The 23,998-nt window shown below is 46.3% G+C and overlaps 2 protein-coding genes across 3 annotated transcripts in view; both read right to left on the minus strand.

Annotated features, from left to right (window-relative positions):
- The window catches only part of LOC128409495 (zinc finger protein 91-like), a 46,981-nt gene extending 35,615 nt beyond the window's left edge, over positions 1 to 11,366 (minus strand). The window contains exons 1-2 of the mRNA XM_053380022.1: positions 11,302 to 11,366; positions 9,200 to 9,386 (exon numbers count right to left, since the gene is read on the minus strand). Coding sequence (XP_053235997.1) covers positions 9,200 to 9,274 — 75 coding nt within the window. The 5' untranslated portion in view covers positions 9,275 to 9,386; positions 11,302 to 11,366. The remainder of the gene's footprint in view (positions 1 to 9,199; positions 9,387 to 11,301) is intronic.
- A 1,539-nt stretch (positions 11,367 to 12,905) lies between these two features.
- On the minus strand, positions 12,906 to 23,435 carry LOC128409406 (zinc finger protein OZF-like). Of its 2 annotated transcripts, XM_053379870.1 has the most exons (5): positions 23,421 to 23,435; positions 22,090 to 22,261; positions 21,841 to 21,967; positions 15,947 to 16,030; positions 12,906 to 15,367 (listed from the first exon to the last, which is right to left on the minus strand). In XM_053379870.1, the coding sequence occupies exons 2-5, from the start codon at positions 22,162 to 22,164 to the stop codon at positions 14,253 to 14,255; spliced, it is 1,401 nt and encodes a 466-aa protein (XP_053235845.1). In that variant the 5' UTR covers positions 22,165 to 22,261; positions 23,421 to 23,435; the 3' UTR covers positions 12,906 to 14,252. The 2 variants fall into 2 exon arrangements, with proteins under 2 accessions (XP_053235845.1, XP_053235846.1); XM_053379871.1 differs by lacking the exons at positions 15,947 to 16,030; positions 23,421 to 23,435.
- Between the last annotated feature and the right edge of the window lie 563 nt (positions 23,436 to 23,998).

Below are 23,998 nucleotides of genomic sequence, written 5' to 3' on the forward strand. Positions count from 1 at the left end.
CGCTTCCAAGAGGATCCTGCAATGCAAACCTTGTTTGGGGGAGAGGACGCCCCCCCCCTTTTGCAGCCGATTGCAGACTGGCTCTCCTGGTTCCCAGAGGGAAAGGGGGGCGACCTTCCTTGCTTTAATGACCCCCTCACCTTCCCCCCCCCTCCCGCCCTATTTGTAGATTCATGGGGAGGAAATGCAAATTCTTCTCCCTCCCTGCACCCCAAATCACGCCCCTCCCGAAATGTTGCACCTTTTCCCTCCTCCTTTGCAGGCCTCCTTCTCTTCCGGGGGTGTGCATGGAGACCCCACCCCTCAACATTGCCTCTACCCCCCCCGCCCTCCTCCGTCACTTCCTGCCTCTCTAGGAAGCGAGTTCGTTCACCCAGGGTGACCCCCCTCCCTGCAAGCAGAGTCCTAGGAATGTAATGGGAAGGGACCCCCCGCCCCGAAGGTCATGGAGCCCGGTGTCCCTCAGCCTTTTTCCGACCGTGGTCCCCTCCCGACCTTCTTTCCTTCCTTTGCCCCCCCCCCCCCGACGGTAGAAAGGTAGCTATTTACAAGCTCTGTTTTGCTTGTACATAGACCTTTTTTATTTATAGTTTTTATTTATAAATCTACTACGAAACACGGGCACTTTCTGCTTTTCTTTCTTCACTTCTCACTTCCCTCTGTGGCCCCCGAGTCTCGTGCTCTGGCCCCCCATTTACACGATGTTCACCTGTGGCCCCCTTGGAATATCCATATGCCCCCCCCTTTAGAAACACTGTTTTAGTCTTTAACCAGTTACCTGGGAGTAAACCCCATTGAACTGAGTGGGACTGACTTCTGAGTAAACATCCTGTTCAAGACTAAGGATTTTTATTCAGAAGTAATTCCCACTGAGTTCTATACGACAGATTTTCCCAACTGGGCAAGTTCTGCAGAAGCTGTTGAAAAGAAAGTCATAGACCCCCACTTTTGAGATTTTTCCTGTCTCTACGGTAGTTTCTGTTGTGTGAATGGTGCTGTGGATCCCTGGGGGGGGGTTACCTGGCGTGGGCAGACTACCTATTGGGAACAGCTGCTTTAGCGCTCTGATTTCAGGAGCCCCTTATGGTTTCTCCCCATGGGTTTCATTTTGGGGAAAATTAGCAATGAGCCTACAGTGAAGCATTTTGCACACTTGTCACACGCCTGCTTGATTTGAGATGCTCCCACACTCCCCTGTGCCACCTTCTCATGTCCTGCAAAACATGCAGAGAGGAGTTGGGTCTTTCCTGGTACTCCCACTAAACACCCCCTTTATTCCTGAGACACAGTCTGCCCACAGACTGTTTTGCCAGAGTGGTGCATGCTCTAGTTACCTTCCACTTGCACTACTGCAATGCGATTTGCTTGGGGCTACCTTTGAAGGTGACCCGGAAACTACAACTAATCCAGAATGTGACAGCGACACTATTGAGTGGGAGTGGCCACCGAGACCATATAACACTGTCCTAAAGGATCTTCACTGGCTCCCAGTATGTTTACGAGCACAAGTCAAAATGTTGGTGCTGGCCTAAAATACCCGAAGGAGCGTCTCCACCCCCATCATCCAGACTGGAAAATGAGGTCCTCCTCAGGGGGTCTTCTGGCAGTTCCCTCACTGTGAGAAATTACAGGGTAGCAGACAGAGGGCTCGGTAGTGGCGCCCTCCCATCCAATGTCAAAGAGATAAACAGCTACAGTGGTACTTCTGGTTGCACACGCTTCGGGTTACAAGCTCCGCCACCCCGGAAGTAGCCGCTCCTGGTTGTGAACTTTGCCCCAGGATGCGAGCGGAAATCACACACCAGAAGCGTGCAAGCAGCAGGAAGCACCATTAGCGAAAGCACGCCTCATGCTACGAGCGGTTTCTGGTTATGAACGGACCCCCGGAATGGATTCCATTAGTAACCAGAGGTACCACTGTACACAACTTTCCAAAACATAGTTCTGTATCAGGAAGCATTTAATAATTGATATTTTGTGTGTTTTTATTATGTCGGAAGTTGTCCAGAGTGTCTGGGTCAACCCAATAAAATTATTATTATTATTGCTTGTCACAAAAGCAGTAGCCCTGGGGTAGCCACATGATGTTTAGGAGTGAAAATGGACCAACTAGGGGATTCACTGGTACCTGCAGCATCTTTTCTTTCCAAAAGTGTTCCATTCTTCCACTGAGTTGTTTGTGCCAAGATGGAGAAGTAAGGGTTAATTTCACACATGTGGACCCCTCCCTGTGCCCTATTGGTTGGAAGTAAGTTTCTTGCTGGCTGCAATAGTAAGGTAAAGGTAAAGGGACCCCCTGACCAGTCATGACCAACTTTGGGGTTGCGGCGCCCAGGCGCTCATCTCGCTTTATTGGCCGAGGGAGCCTACAGCTTCCAGGTCATGTGGCCAGCATGACTAAGCCGCTTCTGGCGAACCAGAGCAGAGCAGCGCATGGAAACGCCCTTTACCTTCCTGCCGGAGCGGTACCTATTTATCTACTTGCACTTTGACGTGCTTTCAAACTGCTAGGTTGGCAGGAGCAGGGACCGAACAAAGGGAGCTCACCCCTTCGCAGAGATTCGAACCGCCGACCTTCTGATTGGCAAGCCCTAGGCTCTGTGGTTTAACCCACAGCACCACCCATGTCCCTGCTGTAATAGTAGGTATGTCTTAAATCCCAATTGCAAAGGTGGAGGGAGCCTCTCTGTCTTAAATGCCCTGAGGTGGTTGCAGCCTTATGGCAGTTCATGGATTTGTAGGAAGTTCTCCTGCCTCTTCCACTAAACACCCCCTTTACTCCTGCTGCCACCAGCTATGTTTTATCTGAACACTTTGCCCTTCAGAGAATGAGGAGGCATTGCAGCACTATTAATGCATGACCTATAGAACATGTATGAGGGCTTCAGGATTACTTTATGCAGATAAGAAGTTGCTTTCAGACTGTTTCTTATTTGTTGCTTTATTGCAATTAAAATAATGCGCCTCATGCCGCCGTTCCTATAATACTAGTTTAACCAACTCTTTTTGCAAAGCTCACGAATCTCACACTCCCCTTTTCACAACTGTCGATTCCTAACTCCAGACATCAACTTTTCCAACTCTCTCGACCAAAAACTGAAATTCAGCCGACTCTTAGGCCATCATCACTAAACACCACAACTCCAGATTTACACTCCTTCTTCCTATCTAACAATACAAAGCAGCTTATACTTTACTAAGTATTATGAGACGTAACCTTCATTACTTTACTACATGAATGTACAACTTTACATGGAAACACCAGAATATCACATACACCGAATGTGTTTAAATTTGATTTCTGCCTATAGGAACCTGTTCATCTGAAGGAAGAAGTGAACTCTTGAGGGGGAAACTTTCTACCCTCCATACACCTAAATGGTTTCTCCCCTATGAGTCTGTAAACATTTTGTATGTACTTTATTAAACTGAAGCATTTCAGTTTCACATGTGGTGGGGTCGCAAAAAAAAAAAAAAAAAAAGAGAATTTTTGGGATATAATATATGAGGAGTTGGGGGGGGGGAGTTTAAGCAAACCTTTATTTTAAAAAAAAACCCAGCATCTTTCCTTTTGGGTATTTTAGATTCGGATACCCCAAACGAAAAAAAGAAAATATCCTTATAGGCCACAGTGGCAGCAAGAATATTAATAGCTAGAACTTGGAAAAAAAACAACAAAAAAGGAAGGGCAGGATAAACTATTTGAATATCTTGAGTTGGCAAAAATGACGGGTGCGATTAGGAGACAGCCTAACCAAAAATTCCAAAAGGAATGGTAAATTTATAACAAAATAAAAAAAATCCTCCCAGTAGCACCTTAGAGAGCAACTACGTTTGTTATTGGTATGAGCTTTCATGTGCATGCACACCTTTTCAGATAATTTATAGAGATTATCTAAAAAAAAAAAAAAAAGTGTCTCAAAGTCAAAACCTGGATTTGCTTTGATTAACTTTTGAAAACCACAGTATGGTATGTGCATAACAGTAGAAATGAAGAAAGGATAAAAGGAGCAGTTTAACAAACAGATAAAAACGACTATACTTAGAGTAAGACGGATGTCTATTAGAGAAGAAAAGGAACTGGGATGAAAGAATATGGTGATATAAATCCGTACATAATAACTTATGGATTTATGTATGTATGTTTTTTGTTTCCTTTTCATTTCCTATCTTGTTTTGTTTGTTGTTGTCATTTTATTATTTTGGTTTTCTATTTTGTGTGTTTGTCTATTAAGTAAGAAAATTAATAAAAAGCATTAAAAATAAATAAATAAACTGAAGCACTTCCTGCACTCCTTTCATTTAAATGTTTTTCTTCCGATGAGATTTTTGTAGTTTCCACAATGACTATTTAATGGTTTCTCCCCCCGTGTGAGTTCCTTTGATGGATTCTTAGTGTTACACTATAACTGAAGCTCTTTCAACACTCTACACAATTAAAAGGTTTCTCCCCTGTGTGAGTTCGCAGATGTATTCTTAGTGCTCCCTTCTGTCTGAAGCTCATTCCTCGCTCCATACATTTATATGAGTTCTCCTTGTGTGAGTCCGTTTATGATTTCTAAGGGTTCCACTCTTGTTGAAGCTTTTTCCGCACTCCAAACATTTAAAAGGTTTCTAACCTGTGTGAGTTCAATGATGCCTACTAAAGGGTTCCACTCTCAGTGAAGCAAGCTCATTCCACACCCCATACATTTAAAGGATTTCTCCCCTGTGTGAGTTCGTAGATGTATTCTTAGTGCTCTCTTCTGACTGAAGTTCTTTCCACATGCCATACTCCTACATGGTTACTCCCTTGTGTGAGTCCGTTGATGATTTCTAAGTGTCCCACTACAGATGAAGCTCTTTCCACATTCAATACATTTATATGGTTTCTCCCCTGTGTGAGTCTGTTGATGTTTTCTAAGCGTTCCACTCTCAGTGAAGCTCTTTCCACACTCCATACATTTATATGGGTTCTCCCCTGTGTGAATTCGCTGATGCTGTCTCAAGTTTCCACTGTGACTGAAGCACTTCCCACACTCCATACATCTAAATGGTTTCTCCCCTGTATGAGTTCGTTGATGTACAGTAAGGCATCCTTTGTCACTGAAGCTCTGCCCGCACTCCATACATTTATATGGTTTCTCCCCCGTATGAATTCGTAGATGTGTTGTAAGAGTTCCATTCCGACTGAAGCTCTGCCCACACTCCTCACATTTAAATGGTTTCTCCCCTGTGTGAATTCGTTGATGTACGGTAAGATTTCCGCTTTCGCTGAAGCTCTTTCCACACTCCATACATTTAAATGGTTTTTCCCCTGTATGTGTCCGTACATGTATGATAAGTTTTCCATTTTCACTGAAGCTCTTCCCACACTCCATACATTTAAATGGTTTCTCCCCTGTATGAGTCTGTAGATGTGTTGTAAGACCTCCACTGTGACTGAAGCTCTTCCCACATTCCATACATTTAAATGGTTTCTCTCCTGTGTGAGTTCGTTGATGTCTAGTAAGGTGTGAACACTGTCTGAAGCTCCTTCCACACTCAATACATTTAAAGGGTTTCTCCCCTGTGTGATATCGTTGATGTATAGTAAGGTGTGAGCACTGAAGGAAACACTTGCCACACTCCAAACATTTAAATGGTTTCTCCCCGGTATGACTTTGCTGATGCACAGTGAGTCTCGAACTACAAATGAAGCACATTCCACACTCCACACATTTATATGGTTTCTCCCCTGTGTGAGTTCGCTGATGTCTTGTAAGAGTTCCATTCTCACTGAAGCACTTCCCACACTCCATACATTTAAATGGTTTCTCACCTGTGTGAATTCGTTGATGAACGCTAAGATTTCCACTTTCACTGAAGCTCTTTCCACACTCCATACAGGTAAATGGTTTTTCCCCTGTATGAGTTCGTAGATGTATGTTAAGTTTTCCATTTTCACTGAAGTTCTTCCCACACTCCATACATTTAAATGGTTTCTCCCCTGTGTGAGTCTGTAGATGTCTTTTAAGATCTCCACTGTGACTGAAGCTCTTTCCACACTCCATACATTTAAATGGTTTCTCCCCTGTGTGAGTTCGTTGATGTTTAGTAAGGTGTGAACACTGTCTGAAGCTCCTTCCACACACAATACATTTAAAGGGTTTCTCCCCTTTGTGAATTTGCTGATGTTTTGTGAGAGATACACTGTGACGGAAGGTCTTTCCACACTCCGTACATTTAAAGGGTTTCTCCCCTGTATGAATTCGTAGATGTGTCATAAGAGTTCCATTCCGTCTGAAGCACCTTCCACACTCCACACATTTAAATGGTTTCTCCTCTGTGTTAGTTTGTAGATGTGTGCTAAGGTGTTCACTCACACTGAAGTAATTTACAGATGGCTCCTCAAAATTCTGATTGCCTTCTTCATCACCTGGATTAAAGTGGGCGATAAGAAAATATTGTTAGGTCTTCAAGGAAGAGAACCAGAGAACTTAAGACACAGCAAGACCAATCAGCACCTTCTCTTCTTTTAACACCTCCAGCATTCCTCCCTCTGCTATGTACCAATTTTTTAGGAAAGGAAAGGAAATCTGAAAATAGTCTCAAGAACCCTTAGTATCCAGTTCTACCTTCATCTCCCATGTAACACTGAGCACCAAGACAAACCTTCTATGCTGAGGTGAGAGATCTATGGCCCTCCAGATGTGGTTGGACTCTTAGTACCATCAACCCAAGTAAAGATGGCCAATGACCAGGGATGACGGGAGTTGTAGTGCAGCAACATCTGAAGGGACACACTTTTTCCATCTTCCTCCTCCTGTGAAAATGCTACCCCTCTGTATTCAGTTTTCTCCTTCCTCCCTGATCTGTAATTTATTGCTGATACAGTCCAACCCACTATTCACATCACCTAAACCTGCACCAGGATGCTGGAAAAGATGGGCCCTCGTTCTGATCCAAAAGGGATCTTTTTGTATTCCTACACACTGAAAGGAGACATAGAAAGTTACAGTCTCACAGCAAAGTGGAAGTATCTACCTCTCAATTGGTCCAGGACAACATCCCTGTAATTTTCTGTTCCAAGCGACGAGATGTGCTCAGACTTGAGTATCAGAGTCTCTGCTATGTGGACTAAGTAAAACATAAGTGCTGTAGTAGTAGTAGTAGTAATAATAATAATCCCGCCCTCCCCGGCTGAGACTGGGCTCAGGGCAGCTAACACCAAATATATAACATTGATATAAAATCAAACAATAATTATATTACGTCCAAAAAACAGGTCAGAATCAAAATAAATTCTAATTAGATGACTTTCCACAGGGTTAGCGTTGGGAACAGTAAATGCTCATCAGGCCCAACGCTGATCTTATATGGGCCTGTGAGAATGCTTGGAGGCCTCTTTTGTTCTAGTTCTTATACAAAAAGAGAAGGAAAGTCAGGTTGAGCCATGATCAACTCTGGCGGAACAACTCTGTCTTACAGAAAAGATGTCAAATCTTGCAGGGCCCAAATCTCCTGTGGCATAGCGCTCCACCAGACTGGGGCCAAGGCCGAAAAGGTCCTGGCCAGCCTAATCTCCCTGAGGCACAGGATCTCCAGGATGTTATTATTTGCAAACTGTAAGGTCCTCTGTGGGGCATACCAGGAGAGGTGGTCCCTCAGGTAAGAGGGTCCTAGGCCTTATAGGGCTTTAAAGGTTAAAACCAGCACCTTAAACATGATCCTGTACTCCACCGGGAGCCAGTGCAGCTGTTATAGCACTGGATGAATGTGATCCCACGGCAAAGACCCCGTAAGGAGTCTTGTCACGGCATTCTGGACCCGCTGGAGTTTCAGGGTCAGCTTCAAGGGCAGCCCCACGTAGAGCAAGTTACAATAATCAAGCCTGGAGGTGACCGTCGTGTGGATCACAGTGGCTAGGTCAGGGCGAGAGAGGTAAGGAGCCAACTGCTTAGCTTGGCGGAGATGGAAAAATGCCACCCTTGCTGTCGCTGCAACCTGCGCTTCCATAGAAAGGGAGGCGTCAAGGATTACACCCAAACTCTTGACAGAAGGCGTTGGCACTAATTGCGCCCCCACAAGAGATGGGAATTCGTGGTAATACAGTGGTACAACTGGTTATGAACTTAATTCGTTCCAGAGGTCCGTTCTCAACTCAAAACAGTTCTTAACCTGAGGCACACTTTCGCTAATGGGGCGATTCCACTCACATCCTGGTGCAAAGTTCGCAACCAGGAGCACCTACTTCTGGGTTAGCGGAGCACGTAACCCGAAGCTTTCACAAGAAGGACTGTTTGTAACCACAGATATTACTTTATATGACTCTAAAAATATACAAAAATATTAATCTTTTGAAGCAAAGACAATAAAGTATCTGCTGGCCTATTAAAAGCTAATAAATGAAACCTCATGCCACCATTATTAACCTGTGAGTCTCTTTGTAGAGTTTCCCTTTTTAGGTATTTTTGGGGAATTCATACCACAATATCAGCTTATGAAGAGTTACCTACTGACAAAAGTACAGCGTTGCTATAAACTACAATCTTCAACATCAACTTCAGACAACAAAAGAGGCTTCAGGATACTCTCAAGGCAAATCTAAAAAAATGAAGTGTAGGCATAGAAAACACTGGCCTGAAAACTGCCTTTACCAAAGGCTTCATGGACTTTGAAGAAACACAAGCTCAGGCCAAAAGGAAGAAACAAGCTAAGAGGAAAGCATGTTTGGCAAAACTTCACTGTGATTAACTCCCGCCCGGAAACCTATGTCCCCACTGTGGAAGGATGTATGGATCCAGAATTGGACTCCACAGTCACTTACGGACACACCATTAAGACCGTGTTCATGGAAGACTTGACTACAAGGATTCGCCAAAGAAGAAGACATGACATGAATAAATGGCTCAAATAACAGCTTCACACTTCCAACGTCTACCAGCCAAGAGGAATAAAAATGTACCCTCACCTAGAAAGGCTGCCATCTCATAATTCTCCTCCATGACTTCCTTGTACAGAGCTCTTTGGCCTGGATCCAGCAGAACCCACTCCTCCTCCGTGAAGAACACAGCCACCTCCAAAAAGGTCAAGAGGGCCTGAAAGAAGAGGAAGAAGAAGAGGAGGAAGACAGAGTTTCTCTTAGATCCCCATCATCCCCACTCAACACAGAGGGAGGCTGGGTTGTCCCATCTGTGCCTCTTCCCTCCTCCCTGATTCCCCAAGGCTCTTTCCCTACCTGAGGAAGCTGCCTGGCTCCTCTTTCCACTCCACCTCTGAGAAGAGGCCGTTCAGAGGGGGTCTCAGAGGCCATTGCGCTGCCAGTGGAAAGGACGGAGGAGGAGGAGGAGGAGGCGGCGTAAACTGGGCCACTTCTGGGACTCTCTCAGCTGTTCCCACGATGCACTTCAATGCAGGGAGCAGGTCTTTAAGGAGAAAAATGCAGAAATAATAATAATAATAATAATAATTATTATTATTATTATTATTATTACAGAATTGAATTTATATTCCACCCTATACCCGGATATCTCAGTGGTTCATAGAAAGGCGGATTTATTTAGGGTGGGAGACATTTACACAGATAGGATACCTTTTACAAATTACAAATACCAGTACTAATAAATCAATACTCATAAATTCTAATTACAAATGCAAAATCCAAACATATTATGAAACATATATGAAATAGTTGTGTTGTTGTTGTTGTTGTTGTTGTTGTTGTTGTTTAGTTGTTGAGTCGTGTCCGACTCTTCGTGACCCCATGCACACCAGGCACTCCTGTCTTCCACTGCCTCCCACAGTTTGGTCAAACTCATGCTGTAGCTTCGAGAACACTGTCCAACCATCTCATCCTCTGTCGTCCCCTTCTCCTTGTGCCCTCCATCTTTCCCAACATCAGGGTCTTTTCCAGAGAGTCTTCTCTTCTCATGAGGTGGCCAAAATATTGGAGCCTCAGCTTCACGATCTGTCCTTCCAGTGAGCACTCAGGGCTGATTTCCTTAAGAATGGATAGGTTTGATCTTCTTGCAGTCCATGGGACTCTCCAGAGTCTCCTCCAGCACCAGAATTCAAAAGCATCAATTCTTCGGTGATCAGCCTTCTTTATGGTCCAGCTCTCACTTCCATACATCACTACTGGGAAAACCAGAGCTTGAACTATACGGAACTTTGTTGGCAAGGTGATGTCTCTGCTTTTTAAGATGCTGTCTAGGTTTGTCATTGCTTTTCTCCCAAGAAACAGGCGTCTTTTAATTTCGTGACTGCTGTCACCATCTGCAGTGATCATGGAGCCCAAGAAAGTAAAATCTCACACTGCCTCCATTTCTTCCCCTTCTATTTGCCAAGCAGGAGGGAAAGTGATGAGGTGTTTTTTCATGCTTCAGGAAATGGAAAATGTTCCTCTTCCCTCCAGTTTTGGGACACAAAAGCAGCACAGCAACCCCACCCCCCAACATGGGAAACCCAACAAGGCTCTTTCCTTTGTGCCAAAGCAACCTCAGCCAGCCAGATTAGGATTTCTGAAAGGGGAGCTGGGGGGCCTCCCCCTTCCCAAGAAGCAAATTCTTGTTTTCTTTTGCTTCCTTCTCACATCAGCCTCTTTCTTACTCAGGAAGCTCCGGAAGCCAATGTCAAGGGAATGTCAAGGGAACTGTCCATCTCTCACCCCCCACCCAATTCGAAATCTCCCCCACTCCAGAGGCGACTCTATTCTCCAGCTGCTTCCACTTCCTCTCCCCTGCTTGCCCCCCCATCTCCGCCCCACTGAGGCAGGGGCTTCAGCAGCAGATTTCGGAGGGGGGGCAGATCAGGGTCCTGGAGGAGCTCAGCCCTCCCCTCCCGCCCAGACCGGCTCCCTGACGAAGGCAGAGCCTGGGGGGAGCGATGGGGGGCAGCAGTGAGAAGGGAGATAGAAGCTGTCAAACAGAGAGGAGCATCACTAAGCGGAATGGGGCTGGCCCCCCCTTTGAACGGAGAAGGACTGACTGCTGAGTGAATATGAACAGGTTGGGGCTGCAAATCCCTTTGTAGTTAGGGCGCACTGGGGGGGCACCCTTTTGTGGTTCGTCTCAAGTGTCTTCGCTGCGCTTCAAAAAGGGTCTTGCAATGCAAACCCTGTTGGGGGAGGGGGATCCCACTTTGCAACAGGATGGCCTGCATCCAGCCCCCCCCCCATTTCCACAGAGAAAGGGCAGAGTCCCTCCTTGCTTTCCTTTCTACCCCCCCCCCGTCTCGATCCTCCCGCCTCCTTTCCCAGCTGCCCTCTTTGTAGATTCAGGGAGAGGCAAAGCAAATCCTTCTCCCACCCCCTCCCCACATAACCCCCCCAAAATACGGCACCTCTTTCCCCTCTTCTCCAAGTCCGCTTCTCTTCCTGGAATGAGGATAGAGACCCCTCCCCTCCAAGTAGCCTCTCCCCCCCCAAAAGAAAAACAAATTTCCTGCCTCTCTAGGAAGCGGAGCTCATTGACCCAGTTGGAGGGGGAGGGGCAGGAGATCCGCCCCCCTCCCTGCAAACAGAAATGCCCTTCCCAGCCGGCAAGCCCTATATTCCCATTTATTTAGTGAGAAATTCATGGGTTCAATTCCCCGCAGGGGCAGCGAAAGACAACACACACACACACACCAATTTTTGAAAAGCCTCCTCCTGGAAAGGGGTTTAGAGCATTAATGGAAGACAACCCTGGATGGTTAAGTCCAGTCAAAGGCGACTAGCATCTCACTTTCCGGCCGAGGGAGACGCCGTTTGTCCGGTTCCGGGTCAGGAGTGAACCGCTTGTGGTGCAATGGGCCACCATGATGAAAGCCAGAGCGCAGGGAAATGCTGTTTACTTTCCTGCCGCAGCAGAACCTGTTTATCTACCGTTATTTTTCGCTCTATAAGACGCACCAGACCACAAGACGCACCTAGTTTTTGGAGGACGAAAACAAGAAAAAATATATTCTGAATCTCAGAAGCCAGAACAGCAAGAGGGATCGCTGCGCAGTGAAAGCAGCAATCCCTCTTGCTGTCCTGGCTTCTGTGATAGCTGCGCAGCCTGCATTCACTCCATAAGACGCACACACATTTCCCCTTACTTTTTAGGAGGGAAAAAGTGAGTCTTATAGAGCAAAAAATACGGTACTTGCACTGGTGTGCTTTCGAACTGCTAGGTTGGCAGTAGTTGGGGCAGAGCTCACCCCGTTGCGGGGATTCAAACCGCCGACCTTCCAATTGGCAAGCCCAAGAGGCTCAGTGGTTTTGCGCACAGTGCCACCCCATAGCTGTCAACCTTCCCTTTCTTTGCGGGAAATTCCCTTATTCCAGCACATGCAGGAGGTCCCAGGTGAAATCCTCGTCAGGCAGAGAGACCCTGTTGGCATCCGTCTGTCTCGGGAGGCGATGGAGGAGGGGGCCTTTGGGGGTGAAGTCCACCTGTGGGCAGCTTGCAGCACCTGCTGTGGCTGCTTCATGTCATGGGCAAATGCTCAATGCCGGCAGAGAGAGGAGCAGCTCCAGGTGAACTCTGCTTTCAGCCTCCTGTACACCTGCTCTTTCTACAGATTTCTGAAAGATGGGCCAATAGTAATAGCCAGAATAATAATTTATTATTTATACCCTGCCCAACTGGCCAGGTTCCCCCAGCCACTCTGGGGAGCTCCCAACAGAATATTAAAAACATGATAAAACATCAAACATAAAAAACGTGGGCACAGAGATTCCTCTCTCCACAGGGAAATGACTCTCCTGAAACCACTGGCAATGCCCACATTTCCCTGTGCCACCTTCCCTCCCCATATTGGTTCTTCCCCATAGCACCTCCTTTATTCCAGCTGCCACCAGGGATTTTATGCACTTTGCTGTTAATGTAGCCATGAAAATGAAGGGAAGGTAAAACAATGAATTCATAAAATATAAACATCATTAAAGCTTACTTTGTGCACATAAGACAACCGTTTCAGTCTTTCTGTGTTTTCATTGTTCCTTTGTTGCAATTATAAAAATGGGCTTTATGGTGCTGTTCCTATAACAGGGAGTTGGACTTGACCCTTGGAATCCCTTTCAACTCTACAGTTCTAGGATTCCAGAGCCAATCCTGCTTCCTAAACACCACTGTTGTCAAGGACATAGCCGCCCAGAACGGTGCTGAGAAGTCTGAATGGGACAAAAAGCCAGACGAGGAAAGGATGGCTTTTTCTCCTTCTCAGCTATGAATGATCACAGAAAAAGTATCTGTCTTTGTAACATCTGGGTGACATTTTAAAAAATGTAAGTAAAATATTTAATATAATTATAATATTTATATATAGTATTATTGTAGCAAGTGGGGGTAATAGGGAACTGTAGAGTCATACCTCGGGTTAAAGTAGCTTCAGGATAAGTATTTTCGGGTTGCGCACTGCAGCGACCTGGAAGTAATGGAGCGCATTACTTCCAGGTTTTGCCGCTTGCGCATACGGTAAAAATGACGTCATGTGCAGAAGCAGCGAATCGTGACCCGCGCAGACGCAGGTTGTGTTCGCTTCTGAATGCAAATAATAATATAGGCCTACTAATAAAGATGAATATTTTTCATCATAGGCACCTACACAACACAAAACACTGTTCCTGTATGTTGGTTTTATTTTTTATCTTATATTTTGGAAATGTACATCCAGGTTTTTTCCTTCAAATTTTTTTGGGGGCCCAAGAGAGTGAGGCCCTAAGCTATAGCTTGTTTAGCTTATACGTAAATCCTTCACTGTCTGTGAGATCGTTGATGTTTACTAAGAGTTACACTCTTACTGAAGCAGCTTCCACAATCCATACATTTAAATGGTTTCTCTCTTGTGTGAGTTCGTTGATGTGTTGTAAGAGCTCCACTCTCACTGAAACTCTTCCCATGATCAATATATTTAAATGGTTCATTCATGTACAGTAAGCACAGTGGTACCTCGGGTTACAGATGCTTCAGGTTACAGACGGGTTAAGAACTTTACTTCAGGATGAGAACAGAAATCACGTGGCAGCAGCGGGAGGCCCCATTAGCTAAAGTGGTACCTCAGGTTAAGAACAGTTTCAGGTTAAGAACAGACCTCCAAAACGAATTAATTTCTTAACCTGAAGTACCACTGTATTCCACTGTGACTGAAGCTCTATGCACACACTACAGGTTTCTCTCATGTGAGTTTGTAGATATATAGTCAAATTTGAAGGTTCACTTAAACTCTTTCCACACGCCAAACATTTATACGGTTACCCCCATGTATGTGTTTGTGGATGTCTTGTAAGTTGTCCACCTTCACTGAAACCCTTCCCACAATCCATACATTTAAATGATTTTTCCGGTGTGACTATGTTGGTGCACAGTGAGTTTCCAACTACAAATAAAGCTCTTTCCACACTCCAAACATTTAAATGGTTTCTCCCCTGTATGAGATCGTTTATGTCTTGTAAGAGCTCCACTCTGACTGAAGCACTTCCCACAATACAAACATCTATATGGTTTCTCCCCTGTGTGAGTTCGTTGATGTTTTCTAAGAGCTCCACTCTCAATGAAACCCTTCCCACACTCCATACATTTAAATGGTTTCTCACCCGTGTGAGTTCGTTCATGTACAGTAAGTATTCCATTGTAACTGAAGCTTTGTCCACACACCATACATCTAAAGGGTTTCTCTCCTGTGTGAGTTCGTAGATGCGTTGTAAGAGCTCCACACTGAATGAAACCCTTGCCACACTCCATACATTTATACGGTTTCTCCCCTATATGAGTTCGTTGATGTATTGTCAGTTTTGCACCTTCACTGAAACCCTTCCCACAATCCTTACATTTAAATAGTTTCTCCCTGGTGTGACTCTGTTGGTGCTCGGTGAGTTTCCAACTACAAATGAAGCTCTTTCCACACTCCATACATTTAAATGGTTTCTCACCTGTGTGAGTTCGTTGATGTACAGTAAGTTTTCCATTTTCACTGAAGCTCTTTCCACATTCCATACATTTAAATGGTTTCTCCCCCGTGTGAGTTCGTTGATGTTTTGTAAGAGCTCCTCTCTCAATGAAACCCTTCCCACAATCCATACATTTAAATGGTTTCTCCCCTGTGTGAGTTCGTTGATGTTTTGCAAGAGATCCATTCTCACTGAAGCTCTTCCCACACTCCAAACATTTAAATGGTTTCTCCCCTGTGTGAGTTCGTTGATGTCTTGAAAGAGTTCCATTCTTACTGAAGCTCTTTCCACACTCCATACATCTAAATGGTTTCTCCTTTGTGTGAATTCCTTGATGTATGGTAAGTATTCCAATTTCACTGAAACTCTTCCCACACTCCATACATTTAAAGAGTTTCTCCCCTGTGTTAGTTTGTAGTTGTGTGCTAAGGTGTTCACTCACACTGAAGTAATTTACAGATGGCTCCTCAAAATTCTGATTGCCTTCTTCATCACCTGGATTAAAGTGGGAGAGAAAGATAATATTGTTAGGTATTCAAGGAAGAAAACCAGAGAAGTTAAAACACAGCAAGACCAATCAGCACCTTCTCTTCTTTTAACATCTCCAGCATTCCTCCCTCTCCTATGTACCAAATTTACAGGAAAGGAAAGGAAATCTGAAAATAGTCTCAAGAACCCTTAGTATCCAGTTCTACCTTCAACACTGAGCACTAAGAGAAACCTTCTATGCTGAGGTGAGGCCTCTATGACTCTTCAGATGTGGATGGCCTCTTAAGTACCATCAACCCAAGCAATGACCAGGGATGATGGGAGTTGTAGTGGAGCCACATCCAGAGGGAGACACTTTCCCCTCCTGTGAAAATGCTGCACCTTTGTATTCAGTTTTCTCCTTCCTCTATGATCTGTAATTTATTGCTGATACAGTCCAACCAACTGTTCACATCACCTAAACCTGCACCAGGATGCTGAGAAAGATAGGCCCTCGTTCTGATCCAAAAGGGCTCTTTTCATATTCCTACACACTGAAAGGAGACATACAAAGGTACAGTCTCACAGCAAAGTGGAAGTATGTACCTCTCAATTTGTCCGGGACAACATCCCTGTATTTTTCTGTTCCAAGTGAGGAGATGAGCTCAGACTTGAGTATCAGACCCTCTGCTATGTGGAATAAGGAAAACAGAAGTGCTGTTTATATATATGTGACTGTAAAAAGATACAAAAGTATTAATCTTTTGAAGCAAAGACAGCAAAGTATCTGGTGGACCATTAAAAGTTAATAAATGACGTGGACCAGGAAACCTCATGCCACCATTATTAACTTGTCAGTCTCTTTCTATATTTTACATAGGATTTTTTTGGGGGGTGAGGTTTCATACAACAATATCAGCTTATGAAGAGTTACCTACTGACAAAAGTACAGCATTGCTATAAACTACAATCTTCAACATCAACGTCATTGGACTGGTCATGTTGTTCAGATGCCTGATTATCTTCTTCCAAAGCAACTATTCTATTCCCAACTGAAGAATGGAAAGAATATCAATGATTAAAATGACATTACTTCCTCAAATCTTCTTTGTCTTTCAGACAATTCCAATAATTACTGGGACAAAATGTTTTAAAGATTGGCAGAGGGACCTGGCCAATTTTATTTGGCAGGACAGAAAAGCAAGTATGAAATTTAAATTGTTGACGGAACCCAGAGAAAGAGGAGGGTTCGTGGTCCCAGACCTCAGAATGTACTTTGAGGCTGCATGCTGGACTTGGTTGAAAGACTGGATGTTGCTTAGGAATACCAAAGTCTTGGATTTAGAGGGCTCGGACAAGGTTTTTGGGTGGCATGGCTACGTATGCCACGATAAAATAAAAGCACGTAAAGGCTTCACGAACCACATAGTGAGGAAGGCCTTATTCGAAGTTTGGGAGAGGAATAATCCAAAGTTATAACAAAAACCCCTTGGTGGATATCACCTATACCAGGGGTCGGCAACCCGCGGCTCCGGAGCCGCATGCGGCTCTTTTACACCTTTGCCGCGGCTCCACAGATCCTCAGGGACGCTGAGCAGAAAAGCAGAAGCGCCAGAAAGAGGAGGGGGGTGGAGCTGGGCAGCCGAGCCGGGCAAAGCAAGGCGGCGGCAGCGGAGCTCGAGAGGCGGCGGCTGGGATGGAGGAGGAGGCGGCGGAGGCCGGAGAAGGGCTGCTGCTGCTGCTGCCGCCGGAGGGACGTTCTGCCAGGCAGCTTCATGGCTCATAGCTTCCCCCAGGGTAGGATGGGCGGCGGCGGCGAGGGGGATGCCTCGTCTGGAGGACGGTGAGGAAGCGGCCGAGCCGCTCACGGCGGCGCCTCTTCCCTCATGGTGCAGGGAGCGAGGAGGAAGAGGAGGAGGGCGGTGGCAGGAAGGTGCGCTAGGGCGCGACGGTTCTCCCCTCAGGTGGACGCGGCTGCCACTGCCGGCACCTGCCACACGCAGGCGCGCTCCCTTTTGCCGTCACAGCAGCCTGCCCGCCCTCAGGCCCCGCGCCGCCGAGAGCCGCCCACCCAGGCCACGCTCTCCTCAGCCCCGCGTGCGAGGCACCTGAGGCGAGGGAGAGCGCGCACGCTTGAGGGAAATGGTGGGGCAGGGTTTTTGTGTGTGTTTGGGGGGGGGTGGCGGTGGTGCTTCGGGATCATTTTCCGTGCCTTGCTTCTGAGTGGCCGCCCAGGTGAGGGAGAGCACCTGAGGTGAACCACAAAATGGGGCCGCCCTCCCTGTCAGGGAGGAAGGGGTGAATTACGTCAGTGACGAGGAGGGGGTCCAGAGGTAGCCAGCAGGTGCCGTGATGCAGCATCCGAGGCGGGGGAGCACGAGAGCAATTGCAGAGGGAGGGGGGGCTGTTAGGCACCAAAATCCTGCATGCGGGATTTCCCCCGTTCTCTCGTGCCTATGCAATTCCTGCCCTTCTCCCTTCCCCCTTGAGATTTGCTGCAGAGACAAGCAAATGAAGAAGAAAGGGAAGAGTATTAGCTGACATGTCCCCGGATCCCATGGAAAGCACCACAGATTCCTTTGCTTACCAGCTCTTTTTATTTTAAGTTGGCTTCAAACCTGTAATTGTGCAGGTGTATGTATGTATACATATACACACATAAATATTCATAACTCTTCCCTCTCACCTTCCTTTCACCCAATTTCTCTGGCACTGGTTTATAAATGCTGCTATGTAGAAATGATGAGAAAGTTGCACCAGCAGGAGTGGATATGTGCTGTTCGTAAAAAGAGAGGGAGTTGAACTGCAGGGAGGGACAGACACTTTTCTATGTATTAATTTGTATAATGCCCTCTATGGACATGGTGCTTTGCAAAAAATGGATAGGAGAGGCACCACATCCCTCTTTGCTATCTGAAATAGACTCAGGGAAAAGAGAGAGAATGGGGGAGGGGAAGAATGTGCGGTTATTTACATTTGGCTTCTTTTGCGGCTCCCAGTTTTTGTTTTTTTCCGGAAACGGGTCCAAGTGGCTCTTTTTGTCTTAAAGGTTGTAGACCCCTGACCTATAGAGTCAACTGCCATTCGTAAGAATAACATGAACAATAACTGGGCCAACTAACAGAGACTTGGTGAATGAAACTGAAAAGGTCTGAAGAACTCAAACAACTAGGGATAAATTGGCTAGAATATTACCAGCTTAGGGCGACCTTTGAAAAAGATAAGATGTTAAAAGGGTTTGATAATAAAGCATCAATCTTAGAGAAGGAGGTTTTACAGAACAACCAAAAGACTCTCTCCAGAATGTAGAATGTATTCTGTTACAGAATACTCAAATAGAAATAGAGGGAAAGGTCATAATAAGATGGGAGCAGGACTTAGGTTATGTAATTGAATATAAAGAGTGGAAAAAACTGTGGATAATAATAATAATAATAATAATAATAATAATAATAATAATAATAATAATAATAATTTTATTTATATCCCGCCCTCCCCAGCCGAAGCCGGGCTCAGGGCGGCTAACAACAATAAAATAAGACAACATTTTAAAATCATTTCATTAAAAAAATAAAAATAAAATACTTCAAATCAAATTGAACGCAACCACTGGGTAGAGTTCTGAGAAAATTGCCAAAGGAGGGGGGTCAGACTGTGCCCTGGCCAAAGGCTTGGCGGAACAGCTCTGTCTTGCAGGCCCTGCGGAAAGATGTCAAATCCCACGGGCCTTAGTCTCTTGTGACAGAGCGTTCCACCAGATTGGAGCCGCAGCCGAAAAAGCCCTGCCTCCGGTTGAGGCCAGCCTAACCTCTCTGTGGCCTGGGACCTCCAAGATGTTTTTGTTTGAAGATCGTAAATTCCTCTGTGGGACATACCAGGAGAGGCGGTCCCGTAGGTACGAGGGTCCTAGGCGTATAGGGCTTTAAAGGTTAAAACCAGCACCTTAAACCTGATCCTGTACTCCACCGGGAGCCAGTGCAGCTGGTATAGCACCAGGTGAATGTGATCTCGCAGCGAGGACCCCGTAAGGAGTCTTGCTGCAGCATTCTGCACCCGCTGGAGTTTCTGGGTCAGTCTCAAGGGCAGCCCCACCTAGAGTGAGTTACAATAATCCAGTCTGGAGGTGACCGTCGCGTGGATCACAGTGGCTAGGTCACGGCGAGAGAGGTAAGGAGCCAACTGCTTAGTTTGGCGGAGATGAAAAAATGCCGTCTTTGTTGTAGCTGCAATTTGCGCCTCCATGGAGAGGGAGGTGTCGAAGATTACACCCAAACTCTTAACGGACGGTGCTGACACTAATTGCACCCCCGCAAGAGATGGGAGTTTCCCCCCCAATCCCATATCGTCCCGACCCAGCCAGAGGACCTCTGTCTTCGAAGGATTTAACTTCAACCGGCTCCCACGTAACCATCCAGCCACAGCTTCCAAACATCTGATCAGTGTGTCTGGGGCCGAGTCAGGATGGCCATCCATCAACAGATAGAGTTGGGTGTCATCGGCATACTGATGGCAGCCCAACCCAAAACTCCGGAGAAGCTGGGCGAGGGGGCGCATAAAGATGTTGAAAAGCATCGGGGAGAGTATCGCACCCTGGGGGACTCCACACACCAGGGAGTGGCGCAATGACAATTCCCCCCCAAGCGCCACCCTCTGTCCCCGACCAGAGAGAAACGAGCGCAGCCATTGAAGGACTGTGCCCTGGATCCGCACGTCGGCAAGGCGGTGGTCCAGGAGTTCGTGATCGACCATGTCGAAGGCTGCTGACAAGTCTAGAAGAATCAGCAGCCCCGATCCGCCTCGATCCAGCTGCCTGCGGAGATCATCTGTTAGGGCGACCAGAGCCGTCTCGGTCCCATGACCAGCGCGGAAGCCGGATTGGAATGGATCCAGAGCCAATGTTTCATCCAGAAACCCACCAAGCTGTTCAGCAACCGCTCTCTCAATCACCTTACCCAGGAACGGAAGATTTGAAACTGGGCGGTAATTGGATATTAATTTTAAAACATGTTATTTAATAAGAGAAAACTACCTGAAAATGCACCATAGGTAGTATTTAACACCGGAGAGATTGGCTAAAATGAACAAATCGCTTGGTAATAAGTGTTGGAGATACACAAAGCAGATTGGAACCTTCTACCATATGAAATCAGCCCTGAGTGCTCACTGGAAGGACAGATCCTGAAGCTGAGGCTCCAATACTTTGGCCACCTCATGAGAAAACTCCCTGGAAAAGACCCTGATGCTGGGAAAGATTGAGGGCCCAAGGAGAAGGGGACAACAGAGGACGAGATGGTTGGAAAGTGTTCTCGAAGCTACCAGCATGAGTTTGACCAAACTGCGGGAGGCAGTGGAAGACAGGAGTGCCTGACGTGCTCTGGTCCATGGGGTCACGAAGAGTCAGGACACGACAAAACGATTAAACAACAAAACCATATGTGGTAGACATGTCCTGAGATCAGAAAGTTCTGGGACATGATCCATGAAGAAATAAAAAAGTTACTAAGAACTTCACATAGCATAAGATCAGAAGCATACCTTTTGGGAATATTGAATAGTGAAATTTCTAGAGAAAATACTAAATTATTCCTGTACATGACATCTGCGGCGAGAATCCTGGTGGCTAAATACTGGAAGGGTAACCAGGTACCGACTAAAGAGGAATGGTTATGTAAATTATGTGAATTATTTGCAACTGGCCAAACTGACGGGTATAATAAGACTAAAGCCAATGAATACAGTCAAGAAGGAATGGAAGTGCTTGAATGATTATTTAGAAAGACATGGTTCTAATGTAAAAATTTGGCTGTGTCTAGAATGACCCTTGTGAATGGAAAAGGGTAAAATACGAAATGTGAAAGGAAGTGTTGGGAGAGTGATGGAAGTCTATTACTACTATTATTTTGTAAAATAGTGTTTATTGTAAAATAGTGTTTCTTCGCATTTTTTTTCCTTCTTTATTTTTTTTCTTCTTAAATTTTTTTTCTTTATGTATGGCTTGGTATTGATGTATTTACTTTGCAATAAAAATTCTTTATAAGAAAAGAAAAGAAAAGAAAAGAAAAAAGAATGGAAAGTGAAATACTGGTGGACAACTAAAGGGGTTTAGAGACGCTTTCAAAGCAAATGTATAAAAATGAAGTAAAAGCACAGAAAATTTGCTCCAATTGAAGAACAGCCTATACCGAAGGCATCATGGACTTTGAAGAAGCACAAACTCAAGACAAAAGGGAGAAGCAAGCTAAGAGGAAAGTACGTTTGGCAAACCCTCACTATGATTAACTCCCGCCCAGAAATCTATGTTCCCAATGTAGAAGGAGGTGTGGATCCAGAATTGAACTCAACAGACAGTCACACACCGTTAAGACCGTGTTCAAGGAAGACAATCTTACTCAGCTACGAGGATTCGCCAAAGAAGAAGATATGATATGAATAAATGGCTCAAACAGAGGAGCCACGCCTCCAACATCTAACAGCCAGGAGGAATAAAAATCTGCCCTCACCTAGAGAGGCCACCATCTCATAATTCTCCTCCATGACTTCCTTGTGCAGAGCTCTTTGGCCTGGATCCAGCAGAGCCCACTCCTCCTCCGTGAAAAACACAGCCACCTCCTCAAAGGTCAAGAGGGCCTGGAAGAAGAGGAGGAAGAAGACAGAGCTTCTCTTAGATCCCCATCATCCCCACTCAACACAGAGGGAGGCTGGGTGGTTGCATCTGTGCCTCTTCCCTCCTCCCATTGCACTTTCCCTACCTGAGGAAGCTGCCTGGCTCCTCTTTTCACTCCATCTTTAAGAAGAGATGGTCCAAACAGTGCCTCTGAGGCCATTGCACTGCCTGTAGGAGATTCGGAGGAGGCGTAAACTGGGCCACTTCTGTGACTCTCTCAGCTGTTGCCACGATGCATTTTAATGCAGGGAGCTGCTCTTTAAGGAGAAAAATGCAGAAATAATAATAATAATTATTATTGATTGAATTTCTATACCGCCCTATACCCGGAGGTCTGAGAGCAGTTCATAGAAAGGCGGATTTATTTAGAGTGGGAGACATTTACACAGAGGGCATACGTTTTACAAATACTGTACAAATACCAATAATAATAAATTTATACTCCCAAATTCTAATTACGAAAGCTCTGGAATGCTTGAGATTATCACAACAGAAACAGAAACTATTGACTTTTGGTGTAAGTATTTGTGTATCTGTCTCTCTCTCCCCTCCCACCCAGACCGGCTCCCTGACGCAGGAGGCCAAGGGAGGGGGGTGTTCCAGGCTGAGTGTGAAGAAATGCACAAAAATGGGTTAGGAGGCTGGGTCTAAGGGGGGGGGGGAGGAATGTCACCTGGTGACTTTCATTGCATAGGTGCCAGATCCCTGGGTCCCTGAGCACCCACCCAATTCCCCATGAAGGGGCCAGGGACCCACAAATTTCGGTGCCAGGGCCATGCATACTGCATGGCACCCACAGCCCCAGGGGACCCACGGTCGTGGGGTGAAACTGGCACAACCGGTTCAGTGTCCCAGTCAGGTTGCATGGGGGGTGGGGGTGGGGGGAGAGCCCTGCTCTGGTTCCTCTCGGAAGCAAAATGTCTCCTCCCCCCCCCCACTAGGAGGCTGGTTTATCTCTGCGCTTCAAAAAGGATCTTGCAATGCAAAAGGTGTTGGGGGAGGGGAGCCACTTTGCAGCAGGGTGGCCTTTATCACGCCCCCCCCACTGATTCCCACAGGAAAAGGGCGAGACCCCTCCCTGCTTTCCTTTCACCCCCCCATCCTCCCGCCTCCTTTCCCAGTTGCCCTGTTTGTAGATTCCGGGAGAGGGAAAGCAAATCCTTCTCCCACCCCCCATCCCCAAATAACCCCCCGAATGAGGATGGAGACCCTCTCCCCTCCAAATTGCCCCCCCCTTTTGCAGCTGATTGCAGTGCCTCTCCTGATTCCCAGAGGGAAAGGGGGGAGACCTTCCTTTCTTTAATACCCCCCTCACCTTCCCCCCTCCCGCCCTCCCTGTTTGTAGATTCATGGGTAGGAAATGCAAATTCTTCTCCCTCCCTGCACCCCAAATCTCCCCTTCCCGAAATGTTGCACCTTTTCCCTCCTCCTTTGCAGGCCTCCTTCTCTTCCGGAGACGTGCATGGAGACCCCACCCCCTCCAACATTGCCTCTACCCCCCCCGCCCTCCTCCGTCACTTCCTGCCTCTCTAGGAAGCGAGTTCATTGACCCAGGGGAGGGGGGAGGCGCAGGACATTGCCCCCTCCCCCTCCCTGCAAGCAGAGACCTAGAAAGGTAGTGGGAAGGGGCTCCCCCCCCCCCCGGCATGGAGCCCAGTGTCCCGCAGCTTTTTCCCGACCGTGGCCCCCTCCTGACCTTCTTTCCTTCCTGTGCCGGTAGAAAGGTAGCTATTTAAATGTTTTGCTTGTAAATTTATAGTTTTTATTTATAAATCCAATGCGAAGCAGGGACACTTCTCTGCTTTCTTTTCTTCACTTCCCTCTGTGGCCCCCGAGTCTCGTGCTGTGCCCCCCCCCATTTACACGATCTTCACCTGTGACCCCCTTGGAATATCCATCTCTCCCCCCCCCTTAGAAACACTGTTCTAGTCTTTAACTACCTGGGAGTAAACCCCATTGAATTCGGTGGGACTGACTTCTGAGTAAAACTTGTG

The sequence above is a fragment of the Podarcis raffonei genome, chromosome 2 (genome assembly GCF_027172205.1).
Source record: "Podarcis raffonei isolate rPodRaf1 chromosome 2, rPodRaf1.pri, whole genome shotgun sequence".
Taxonomy (NCBI): Eukaryota; Metazoa; Chordata; class Lepidosauria; order Squamata; family Lacertidae; genus Podarcis; species Podarcis raffonei.